Here is a 12,080-nt window from a genome sequence, read left to right on the forward strand (position 1 = left end):
TACCTCTTGATACCTCTTGATTTCTTTTTTGGTTTTACCTCGGTTATTAATCAGAGCTATGTTTTCACTTAGGCTATTAAAGGGTTTACTAAAATAGTAGTTTTAAATTTATATTAAAGCAATAAAAAGCAGGACATCAATGTTAAATTTCTTTGTCTTACATGTGATATCCAGTTACTTAGTCATATGATTGTAATGTCCAAATAAACTTGCTCAAGTTAATGGATTATTTTGTTTCAGTTTTGGGATCTGTCCTCACATGACAGAAGACAATAAAGATTTGATACAAGGCAAGGATTTACTTACTGCTTACTATGATGTGGACTATGAAAAGAATACTAAAGGATCTAACTACTGGAGAAACAGGTATTAAAAATCTTACTATCTCTTTTAAACAAGCTTGACCACAGTATATATAATCCTTATAATTATCCTGTTAACATATGTGATGTAAGAACAGGTAAGCATTGGGAGTTTGGGGTGGGCGTTGTAGTATAGAAGGTTAAAGTTCCCATTTGGAATTCCAGCATCCTTTACTTACTAGAATTCCTGGTTTGAGTCCTGGCTCCTCTACCTCCAGTCAGGCTTCCTGCTAATGTGCCTGAGAAGGTAGCGGCGATGGCCCAGATAAAGTCATACGGATGGGGAGGTGGGATTGGGAATATGTGGCTTCAAGAAGCTACCTTTAAAACCATGTGAACAAATAACAAACTGTCTTGAGAATCTGTTGGGCATGGGTTGCAAAGGTGTTTCTTTGCATTATGACACCGTGACATCAGACCTTCTAGTAAAACATATTTGATAGAAGATGCATTTCATTGTGCCTGTGTGCTCATTTAAGCCATCAGTGCATTGGCTCTTAAAATTTTCTTTTCATATCTGCCATTATGCCTGCAGTAGCTCTTGTGGTTAGGTAACAGGATTCCATTGGAGTAAACCATTTGATTAGATGCCTCAAGTTTGGCAGTGTGATTTAGTAAGCCATTGGAATATCCATATTCCTTTGTCAGTGCCCACAGCATAAAATCAAGAATGATTCTGGAGGGCTGAGGGACTATTGAACTTAGTCTTGGCTTTCTAACCTCTTTGTTTTAAAAATGCTTTAGCATATACTTGGCTCAAGTATCTCTTGTTTCCCACAGAGTAATGATGGTGGCAAAGAAGTTCCTAGATGCTGGACACAAACTCAACTTTGCTGTAGCTAGCCGGAAAACCTTTAACCATGAACTGTCCGATTTTGGTTTGGAAAGTAGTACTGGAGAGATTCCTGTTGTTGCTATCAGAACAGCTAAAGGAGAAAAATTTGTCATGCAGGAGGAGTTCTCGTGAGTTGCTTGTTGGGGTGGCATATTTCTGTTCTTGGGATACCATGTGGTCCTGAAGTATACCCAGGGAAATTGGAAAGATCTTGAGACCACAGTTTCAGAGTTAGGAATTTGGCACAGCAGTATAAGTCGCCACTTAGGTTACTTGTATCCTATATCAGAATGCCTCGGTCCAGTCCTGGCTGCTCTGGTTCTAGTCCACCCTTCCACTGATGCACATGCTGTGGGACAGTAGATAATCACTCAGGTACCTGGAGCCCTGACATTCATGTAGATGTGGGTGGAGGTCTGGGCTCCTGGTTTAGGCCCTGCCCGCTACCAGCAGTTCAGTGATTCAGTGGATACAAGATATCTCTTTCTTTGCCATTCCAATAAAATTAATGAAAGAGACCCAGGGGCTGGCATTATGGTGTAGTAGGTAAAACCGCTACTTGGAATACTCAACTCCTGAATGGGTGCTAGTTCATATTCTGGCTGCTGTACTTTTGACTCAGCTCCCTGCTGATGGCCTGAGAAAAGCAGCAGAAGATGGTCAAAGTACTGTGGTCCCTGCTACCTATCTGGGAGACCTGCAGGAAGTTCCTCTAAGATACCCAGGCACAATTTATATTCACCTGGGGAAAGAGAAAAATCTTCCTTGAGAGCCAACAAGACACCTTCAGTATGCCCTGTTGTCCAAAACAACAGAATGGGACCTGGTTCTTTCGTAAAACTGAGTCTCCAAAACACCATCATCTCTTTGCATTTTGTAATACACAAGAGAGTGCACTAGAAATACAAGAGGGGTTTATTTCTTGTTTGATTAGTAGCTTTGCATGTTCACATGTAAGAGCCTTCCTTCCCTTTCTGGCCTTGAATGCAAGCTAAGATGTGTAGAAACTGCTTTGAATCCTTAGTGAACATACTTTATTGCTGTAATGGCAGGCGTGATGGCAAGGCTCTCGAGAGGTTCCTGCAAGATTACTTTGATGGCAATCTGAAGAGGTACCTGAAGTCTGAGCCCATCCCTGAGAGCAACGACGGGCCTGTGAAGGTGAGGCGCTCAGAGCTCCCCAGGGCCAGGAGCAGCCCTTCTCCCCTTGCCTTTCTTAGACTCACCTCCCTGGGCCATAAAATAAGCTACACACAAAGCAGAGGCAGGAGTACAAAACCTTCTTGGAATTTTCTGATGGAATTTATATTTCAGCTGGGATAGAGCAAGCTAATCCCTAAGAATAGCTGTGTTTCTGGGAGGTATTTTAAGGGACAATTAGGTAGCCTGAGTATTTCCTGTTGACTTCCTAAACATAAACATAATTGATAGGTGACACAGATGAGAACAGGTTTGTTTCTATGAGTGGCTTCTTTTTTTTTTTTTTTTTTTTTTTGTGATTTGCTATTTCTTTTTTTTTTTTTTTTTTTTAATTTATTTATTTTTATTACATTGCATCATGAGACACAGTTTTACAGGCACTGGGATTCCCCCTCCCCTCCCCAAAACCCGCTCCCCCCCCATGGTGGATTCTTCCATCTTGTTTAGAGCCTTACAATTTTACAATTCTTTGATGTAGATCAGAAGCAGTCTACTCATATCGATTATTGATTCCTTGATTACTTCACAATATCTTATTGCATGAGATACAGGTTGTTTGGGGTTGAAATAATATTACTGTTTCAGATTGACATCAATTTATAACAACCACATCAACAACAACACTAACAACATCGACAACAAAGTATATCACCCTGAAAAAAAGTAACACCACTGAATAGCCAACACATGCATGACAAAAAGGAAACACAGAAGTCTCTCGGGAAAAATGGTGAATCTAGTCTGTAAATATGATTTGGTTTTCTCTGGCTTTTTAGTGACAACACTTCCGATGTAAGAGTGATTAGATGAACAAGTATAGCTTGTGAACTTACTCTTTATTTCACTTTAAAGAATCGTCTATGTTTTGCAGGTAGTGGTAGCAGAGAATTTTGATGAAATAGTGAATAATGAAAATAAAGATGTCCTGATTGAGTTCTATGCTCCTTGGTGTGGTCACTGTAAGAATCTGGAGCCCAAGTATAAAGAACTGGGAGAGAAGGTAAGCCTGAACTTTTTTTTTTTAATTGGAAAGTGAAATTTACAGAGAGAAGAATCTTCTGTCCACTGGTTCACTCCCCAAATGGCTTTAATAGCCAGAGCTAAGCTGATCAGGAGACAGGGGCTTCCTCTGGATCTCCCACGTGGGTGCAGGATCCCAAGGCTTTGGGCCATCCTCAGCTGGATGAGAAGTGAGGCTGTGGGACACAGCCTGGTGCCCATATGAGATCTCAGCATGTGCAAAACAAGAAATTTAGCCTCTAGGCTATTGTGCCAGTTCTCTGAACAATAATTGGGGGGGAAGTTTGCATATGTATCTAGCATTAGTTACTTGGTTATTTTACTTGGTCCAGTTCCTAAATGCTTGTAGATTTTTTTTTGGTGTACTTTTCTCTTGATCGCCACCTAGTGTCTCTAACTTGTCAGTATCACAGATTTTCTTTTTTTTTTTTTCACATTTTATTATTATTGCAATCATTTTATGATACAGTTCAATATTCCCTTATCCCCTCCCCAGTTCCCTCCCCCCCCCCAGTTCCTCCATATCATCACTAACACATAGCTCTTCATACTCAGTCATATGTCCATCATTGCGGGCATGGACAATGGCAGAGAATCCAGCATCCTATTGTCAAAATATAATATAAACAGTTTCACTGTAAGTCCATCTTTGTCTGGAAACAGAAATGCATACAACACTGCATCCTCACATCTGGTTGTTAGTCTCCATTACATAACTACTGTACATTCTCTTAAATGAAAAGTCATGATACAAAATCAACAATAGAAAGAAAAATAGAAATTCACAATGCCATGAAGTTAAATGACATGTTACTAGATATGACAATCTCCATTACACAACTACTATACCTTCCCTTAAATGAAGAGCCACAAAACAAAATCAACATCCGAGAGAAAAAAGAAATTAACAACACCAAGAAGTTAAACAACATGCTATTAAATGTCTAATGTGTAGCTGAAGAAGTGAAAATCAAGAACCTTCTTGAAGAAAATGATGCCACTGTATGATTTGACCTATTTATTTAGTTTCTTATAAAGATTTATTTATTTTTATTGGAAATGTAGGTTTATAGAGAGAAGGGGAGACAGAATGATCTTCCACCTGCTGGTTCGCTCCCATGCAGCTGTACCAGCCAGAACTGAGCCGATCAGGAGCCAGGAACTTGTTTTTCATTTCCCATGTGGTTGCAAGGTCCCAATGCTTTGGGTCATCCTCTGCTTCCATCCAAGAACGTAAACCAGCACCTACATGGGATCCTGGTACTTGCAATGGGAGGATTAGTCAATTGAGCCCTTGTGCCAGGCCCTTTTGGTTTTTGCTGGTGGGTTATGAACCCGTGAGTTCCTCTTTTTTTGTTTTTCAAGATTTATTATTTCTATTGCAAAGTTGTACTTATAGAGAGGAGGAAAGACAAAGAGAAAGATCCTCCGTCCAATGATTCACTCTCTAAGTGACCGCAACAGCCAGAGCTGCGCCGGTCTGAAGCCAGAGCTCAGAGCCTTTTCAGGTCTCCTACTCGGGCACAGGATCCCAAGGCTTTGGGCCGTCCTCAACTGCTTTCCCAGGCCACAGGCAGGGAGCTGGATGGGAAGCGGAGCCACTGGGATCAGAACCAGCACCAACATGGGACCCTGGCGTGTTCAAGGCGTGGACTTTAGCCACTAGGCTACCATGCCGTGCTCCCCCCATCCCCTTTTTAAAATATATATTCGAAAGGCAGAGTAACAGAAAGGGGAGTAGTGGCAGATACCTTCAATCCATTGGTCCACTTTCCCCAGATGTCTGCATAGCTGAAGCTGGGCTGGGCTGAAGCCAAGCACTGAAGCTTCACCTAGATCTCCCACATGGTGGCAGCAAGCCAAGTAATCACGAACAGGTAGTTGCTTGGGAAGTTCAGAATGCTTAGGACTCAGCAAGGCATTCCCACATGGGCTGCAGGCCTCTGAAGCAGTTGAAGGTGGCTGTAGAGATTTTTATACATATACACACACAGTATATGTATGCATATATATGCAGTAAAGTTTGGCTCATGATTCTAGTGACTGGAAGATTTTTTTTTTTTTTGATATGTTTATTAGAAAGTCAGATATACAGAGAGGAAGATCTGTCCAATGATTCACTCCCCAAGTGGCCACAATGGCTGGAGCTGTACCCCTCCGAAGCCATGAACCTGGAACCTCTTCTGGGTCTCCCACATGGGTGCAGGGTCTCAAGGCTTTGGCCATCATCTGCTTTCCCAGGCCACAAGCAGGGAGCTGGATGGGAAGCGGGGCTACCAGGACATGAACTGGCACCCATATGGGATCCTGGTGCTTGCAAGGCAAGGATTTTTGCCCCCAAGCTACCACGCTTGGCCCTGGAAGATTCTTTAACAGTATATCCCCAGCATCCTAGTGAGGGCCTTAGGGCTGTATCACAGCATGACCTAGTAGAAGAAAGGGAGTGGCCACATGCAGAGGCGTGTAGATTCTTAATAAGTAGGAGCCAGGAGAGAAGAAGGTTAGATGCTGTCTGTAAGCTTATTCTGTTCTTCCCAGTTGGTCAACAGCAAATGCAGCTGAAGAGTGAAGTTGTAAGTCTTGAGTTGAATAAGTGTGCCTCAATTACTTGAAAACTTGAAATTTAAAGATCTAACCTTTACACTAACAGCTCAGCAAAGACCCAAATATTGTCATCGCAAAGATGGATGCCACAGCCAATGATGTGCCTTCTCCATATGAAGTCAGAGGGTAAGTAGATTTAAAATAACTGTTTTGTCTAGATAACTGAAAGGAGAAAATCAGCTTGTCTGCCACAGGAAATCCTTTATTAAACCTGGTTTTGGGGCTCTTCATACATAACCACTGATTGCATTTGCAGTGTTCATCCACATGACTAAGAACTGTGTGAGCACTAATTGATGGGTTTCGTAAACTCTTCTTTTCCCAGTTTTCCTACCATCTACTTCTCTCCAGCCAACAAGAAGCAAAATCCAAAGAAATATGAAGTAAGTGCATCCGCTTATCTTTCCACAAGTATATAAACGCATTTGTTCTTATTTGGTTCTTCAGTTACGTTAATTTGAAATTCTGCTATTATAGTCAATGTGTGTATTTGCTTAAATGTTTATACAAACTCCAAAGCCACCTTACTTGAGGAGGGGTGGGCGGAATCTAGGATTATGTAAGAAGCTGAAATTTAAGTAATTTTTTTTTTTAGGGTGGCCGTGAATTAAGTGACTTTATTAGCTATCTACAGCGAGAGGCTACAAATCCCCCTATAATTCAAGATGAGAAACCCAAGAAGAAGAAGAAGGCTCAGGAGGATCTCTAAAGCAGCAGCCAAATACACACTTTGTAAAAGGACTCTTCAGCCAGACACGGGAAAACTATTGGGGAAGACTGGGACCCATGTGGGATTACTACCTCTCGGGCCTGAGAGGACAGAATGGATGTAATCTGAATCCTGTTCAATTTTCTCTAAACTTTCTTAGCTGCACTGTTTATGAAAATACCAGGACCAGTCCATGTTTGTGGTTTGGGGGGAAATTATTTGTGTTGGGGAGAAAGTTGTGGGGGTGGGGAGGGAATTAAGTTGGGGGGTTATTTTCTAATTTTTTTTGTACATTTGGAATAGTGACAATAAATAAGCCCCCTTTAAATTGTCATTTTTTTTCCTCTACGGATGAAAAACCAAAGTCCAATAGGACTTTCCTACAGTCATAGAAAGGTTCTGTGATCAGCATTGTTCAGTACCTGTACTAAGCAGCAACTAAAATGTGGCTAGGAATTGCATTTTTAATTTTAATTACTTAAACACAAATTCTACCCAAGTTTCTGCTTTCCTCCCATGCTCATGTGTTTATTGCACAAGTTGCCGACCTGATGATTAGACCTGGTAGAGAGTCCTTTCTTACTGGGCTGTTTCGGACCCCACCCATGCTCTTGCCATGCAGCTGAACTTGTTGCTTGCCTAACCCCCAGACATCTCATGAGTGGGTGTGGCATCAGGTTGAGGTTCAGGATTGCTCTCAGTGCTGGGTGCAGCTCTCCTCCCCCAAAGCCTGTGGTATGGCCCATTAATTTCTCTCTCTAGTAGAACCAGAGAAAAGCAATTGTGAGCATAATATGAGCTTTCCTCCACAACAGTGAGGGGAGGGTGCAGGGGGAAGAGCATGACTGAAGTTCAAATGAGTTAAAGAACCATTTTTGGTAGCTAGATCAAAATCCTGTCCACAGGATAATTTCAAATAGGAACCTTGCTTTGAGGTGCTCATGCACATCCTTGTATGCAGAAAATAACTTCCTACTATCACCCCTGGTTCTCATGTGTAAGTGTGGTAGGGCCTTACAGCAAAACACACATCACGATCATCATAAATGATGCTTTAATTAAAGGTGTGTAAACCATAGTCTTACAGTTTCTAACTCCTAACCACATGAGTTGGGGCCAGGGAGCCAATCTCTTATTTGAAGAGCAAGGGAAGGAGGACAGGGAGAGAAAGAAGGCTCCTGTCTGCTCATTAACTTCTCAGATGCCTGCATTGTCTGGGGCTGGGGCCAGAGCTGGGAGACAGTTCAATTCTCCCACACATTTGGCAAGAACCCAAGCAATTGAAAAATTATTGCTGCCTTCCAGGCTCTGCATCAGGTGCTAGATATTGAACCCAGTTACTGATGGGGAATAAGAACATCTTAACTGCTAGGCCAAACCTGCCCCAGAATCTAATTCTGTAGTCACAGAAGCATTTCAGATATACAGCCTGGAGTGAGAGCTATTGGCCTGGAGAATTTAAGGAAAAGAAAAAGACATAGGAAACAGTTTTACTGTTATTTTGTAAAAGCATTCACATTCAGTACAGGGGCCCTTTCCCATTATATCCAGATGCAGTGCAAGCTGCTTCAACTCCACTATAAAAGTTCTTCCTTAGGGAAGCTACCAGGCTAAATTCATTTTCAGTTTGTCTAACATCCAGGACAAGAAAATCTTGTCCCAGAAATGATGTCATTTCTCAGAATTTGAAAATATTAAGTTGAGGAAGCCAACCCTTTGCTCCTTCCCCTAGTGTCCTGGGCACAGCTGTGGCACCCTGGCTCTATGCCCACACCCTAAAGACTTAAACATGGCAATGGTGAAGAACCTGGAGAACCCAGAGCAGCTTGCTACATGCTACCGTGAACTTGTAAGAAAAGCGTACAGTTAACCAGTTGATAGCTGCTTTGTTCCTATCTCACTGGGCAAAGGGTCAAGAGTCCTCAGGACGGCTTCAGCTGCCTCTGTTCTTTTCCTCAAACTCCAGAATGAGACCTTTAATGTGGGACAGTTTCTGATGCAGGTACTCACAGCGGCGTTTTTCTTCCCTGTAGCCTGGGTACCGCTGGGGAGAGATAGTATCCATCCACGTTAGAAAGTAAAACCCTCAAGGTAAAACTTGTTTCCACTCCCAGACATTTGGGCTTACCTTCCTGAACTTTCTATATTCCTGGATTACCTTCTCTTCTAACACCTGAAACGGAAAATACTAGCGCTGATCTCAACATTGAAACACAAGGGAAGAAAACTTGCAGATGACAAAGATTGCTCTGTCAAGACAAGTTCACATAGTTACTGTGCTGAACAAATGCAGGCTCATGGCAGGAGGTCAGCGGCCAGTAAGGCTGGCAAACCAAGCCTGAGCCCAGTCCCTTACCTTGCGTTCTGGAGACCCTCGCTGAACTCTGTTGATCTCTGCTCCCAGCTCTACGAACCGTTGGCTTGCAGCCCCAACACGAGCATGCAGTGTGCGGTATTCGGCATAATCTGTCTCAAAGTCCTGCTCATAGGCCTGCTGCTGTTCTATGCTGTGGATTGGTTTGTATTGCCTGCCAGGAGCACAGAGGTGTTACCTTCATTTTCATTGCTTCTGTAACCCCCCACCAAGAAACAAAACAAAACAAATAAATGCAAAAACCTCCCAGCTTTCCAAGAAGTTAAAATCTGCACACAGGTTTGATGAAGTTGGAAACGTCAGTGAACTCACAGGAGATAATCCGGTACCTCTTCAGGGCTTGGGGATTCACAGTCTGGGAAGGAACCAGCAAACACAAAAGCAGTTTACAGGTTTTTCCTCCTCTGTTGGCATTTTGACCTTTCTCTCATAAACTCACCTGCAGAAACTGAAGGACTGGGGTCCCCATCTTCGCCTTGCTCCCAGTCTTCTCCCGCCTGTATGTCCTGACTGACTGACTCTTGTATGGGACTTGTAGCTAGAGGTAGTGCTCTGAGCCTCTTTTCTTCTAGTCCTCTTGTGGTTGTCGACGCTGGACGTTTCTGTTAAGGAAAATACCTGTGAGACACAAACAGTAGGCCAGGAGCTTCCAGTTTTGCCTTTCTCAAAGCCTCCACTTGGGGTCTTCTTGTTAGACCACGTGTAACCAGCCTGTGACACCACCATCCTGTAAGAGCACTGGTTCATGTCCTGGCTGGTCCACTTCCAGTCCAACTCCGCTAATGCAGCTGGGAAAGCAGCAGAAGGTAGCCCGCATGCTTAGGCTGCTACACGCATGCGGGAAACCTGGATGGAGTTCAGGCTCCTGGTTTCCGTCTGGCCGTGGCAGCCCTGTAAGGAGTGTACCAGCACTCTGTGTCTTCCTCTGTAATTCTTCCATTTTGATAAATATTTTTTTTTTAAAAAAAAAAAGTCCATTTAATGAGTTTCTAACATGTAGCTCATTAAAAGCCCTTACTTTGTCCAGGTATTTCTGGCTGGCAGAAACAGGCTGTTCCTGGCCGGACTCTCTATTTGGCAGATGGGTCTGGTTCCTAGGATATCTGCCGAGAGGAGGAGGAGGAGGGGTGAGAAGCAGAGCATGAAGTGAGACTAGACCTTTTATCATTGCATTTAAAGGTAGAGAACAAACAGGAAGCTCATGCCAGGGCCTATTGGTCCCACCCTGTCCCAAGTACCTCACTTCGCACTGGGCCGCACGCTCCCTTGAAGATCCTGGGAGCGACTCTCCTGGATCTGACACCTGGCAGGGAAAGTGGCAGAAGCACTTAGCTCCTTGGGCCTGAGGCTCTGCCCCACCTCATCACAGCTCTGCCGTGGCTAACCTCACCTCCTCTGGGGCCATCTGGGACTGTGAGACTGCATCTCCTGCAGAGGAGCCTCCAGTGTTGGGCCAGCACTCAGCACCTGCAGACTCTTCAGGCAGGTTGGATCCCAGAACTAGCGTCGGGGCTGGGATAGCATCCATGGCTGCCCAGATAGTGAGGCGCTCCCGGAGAGGACCCAGACAGTGCAGGCGGTTTGGCCCAGATCTGGAACGGAGAGGTGGAAAACACCAGAAGGGGTGGAGAATTTTGAAGCACCTCTCCACAGTTCCCGTTCCCCTAGCCGCTTCCTTACCTGCGTAGCCTTTGGCACACAAGGTCCAAGCCACCACTGCCACCCTCCTGGCCACACTGGGATGCTACGAAGGAGAAGAGGCAGGACCAGCCAGGGCCTGGGAACCTCAGATACTGGGGGTGGAAGGAGACAGTAAGCGCCTTGAGGTCAGCCTGTCTCCCTCCGGCTCACGCCTCCCCTCTCTGAGCCAGCAGAAGAGGCAAGATGATTCCCCCACGGGGCTCGTTAGCAACAACAGGTGCAGATGAGCCTTAAGGGCCTCAGGAGGCTGAACCTGCACAGTCCCCCCTGCAACCACAGTCTCCTGGGACCACAGCCCAAGCAGCCCTCTTGCCACATTTGGGGTTCTGTTCTCGGAACTTCCTCCAAACCATGACCGCTCACAGCCTCCCGCCTTGAACCGCATCTTCCCCAGGTCCGCCTTAGCGCTCCCTCACTCACACACATCCTCCTGACACTTACTCCGCGGTGGCCTTGGAAAGCGATCAGTGGGTGAACCTACGGAGAGAGAAGAGACGGGAGCCGAAAGCGTGCAGGTGAAGAAACGTCCCCAGGAACCGGCACCTGCCTGGCGGGCTCCACTTAAAAGACGCGGGTCTGAAGGAGCCTCCGCCGCACCCTGCCCGTCCCTTCTCCCAGGTCGCAGGCGGAAGCTCCCCAGTTCCTCTCCAGGTAAAGGGGTGGAAAAAGGAGAGACGTTAGACGCACCTGTTGCCGCTGACACTCGCGCAGAGCCCGCAGCGCCGGGTCATTGAGCCTGAGCAGTAAGAAGCTGGTCCGAGGAGCGGAGGAAAAGCAGAGCCGTAGCTTCCCCGTCAGAGGTTCCTGCGGTCCCTCCATGGTATCGAGGTCGAGCCAGCAAAGCAGCACAGCGGACCCGAGCCAAGCGACCGCCGCCTCCGCTGTGTGCAGAGCTCCAAGGACACACCCGGCTTCCAGGTCCGCCCCGCCCTCCGCCCAGGCCCCACCCACATGCACCCCTGCACCCCTGCACCCCTGAGCTTTCCCAGCCGCTTGGGCGCCGCCGCTCTCTCCCGGGTCATCCGCGGTGACTCCAGCAAATTCTTCGGAGACTGGCATGGATCACCCTCCCCAGCCCCACCTTGGCCTTTCAGAAGGGCCATCCTAACTCGGGGTGGAGCAGAGGGGAAACAGAGTGCAACTAAGAGCTTGACTCCTTGTCCCAAATCTCCAGTCCTGCCTCAGTTTCCCAGCAACCCTGAACTCGGTGTTTTTGTTTTTAAGTGAAAACTGTGCCAGTCACAGACCACTTCAGGGTCTCAGCCTCAAGCCAAA

At 45.6% G+C, this 12,080-nt stretch overlaps 2 protein-coding genes across 3 annotated transcripts in view; one reads left to right on the top strand and one right to left on the bottom strand.

The window, feature by feature from the left end:
* PDIA3 (protein disulfide isomerase family A member 3) overlaps positions 1 to 7,896 on the top strand; it is a 30,117-nt gene extending 22,221 nt beyond the window's left edge. The window contains exons 7-13 of the mRNA XM_040970227.1: positions 241 to 366; positions 1,143 to 1,325; positions 2,250 to 2,358; positions 3,269 to 3,397; positions 6,068 to 6,147; positions 6,347 to 6,404; positions 6,617 to 7,896. Coding sequence (XP_040826161.1) covers positions 241 to 366; positions 1,143 to 1,325; positions 2,250 to 2,358; positions 3,269 to 3,397; positions 6,068 to 6,147; positions 6,347 to 6,404; positions 6,617 to 6,730 — 799 coding nt within the window. The 3' untranslated portion in view covers positions 6,731 to 7,896. The remainder of the gene's footprint in view (positions 1 to 240; positions 367 to 1,142; positions 1,326 to 2,249; positions 2,359 to 3,268; positions 3,398 to 6,067; positions 6,148 to 6,346; positions 6,405 to 6,616) is intronic.
* Positions 7,897 to 8,213: 317 nt separating this feature from the next.
* ELL3 (elongation factor for RNA polymerase II 3) lies at positions 8,214 to 11,696 on the bottom strand. 2 transcript variants are annotated; one of them, XM_040970229.1, is made up of 11 exons: positions 11,493 to 11,696; positions 11,247 to 11,282; positions 10,785 to 10,897; positions 10,495 to 10,696; positions 10,343 to 10,407; positions 10,123 to 10,198; positions 9,544 to 9,706; positions 9,417 to 9,459; positions 9,087 to 9,258; positions 8,859 to 8,903; positions 8,214 to 8,774 (listed from the first exon to the last, which is right to left on the bottom strand). In XM_040970229.1, the coding sequence occupies exons 1-11, from the start codon at positions 11,622 to 11,624 to the stop codon at positions 8,664 to 8,666; spliced, it is 1,158 nt and encodes a 385-aa protein (XP_040826163.1). In that variant the 5' UTR covers positions 11,625 to 11,696; the 3' UTR covers positions 8,214 to 8,663. The 2 variants fall into 2 exon arrangements, with proteins under 2 accessions (XP_040826163.1, XP_040826162.1); XM_040970228.1 differs by having other exon boundaries at positions 10,123 to 10,207.
* Positions 11,697 to 12,080: the final 384 nt, after the last annotated feature.

This window comes from Ochotona curzoniae, unplaced genomic scaffold, assembly GCF_017591425.1.
Source record: "Ochotona curzoniae isolate NIBS_2020 unplaced genomic scaffold, NIBS_Ocur_1.0 scaffold_4701, whole genome shotgun sequence".
In the NCBI taxonomy this organism is placed as follows: Eukaryota; Metazoa; Chordata; class Mammalia; order Lagomorpha; family Ochotonidae; genus Ochotona; species Ochotona curzoniae.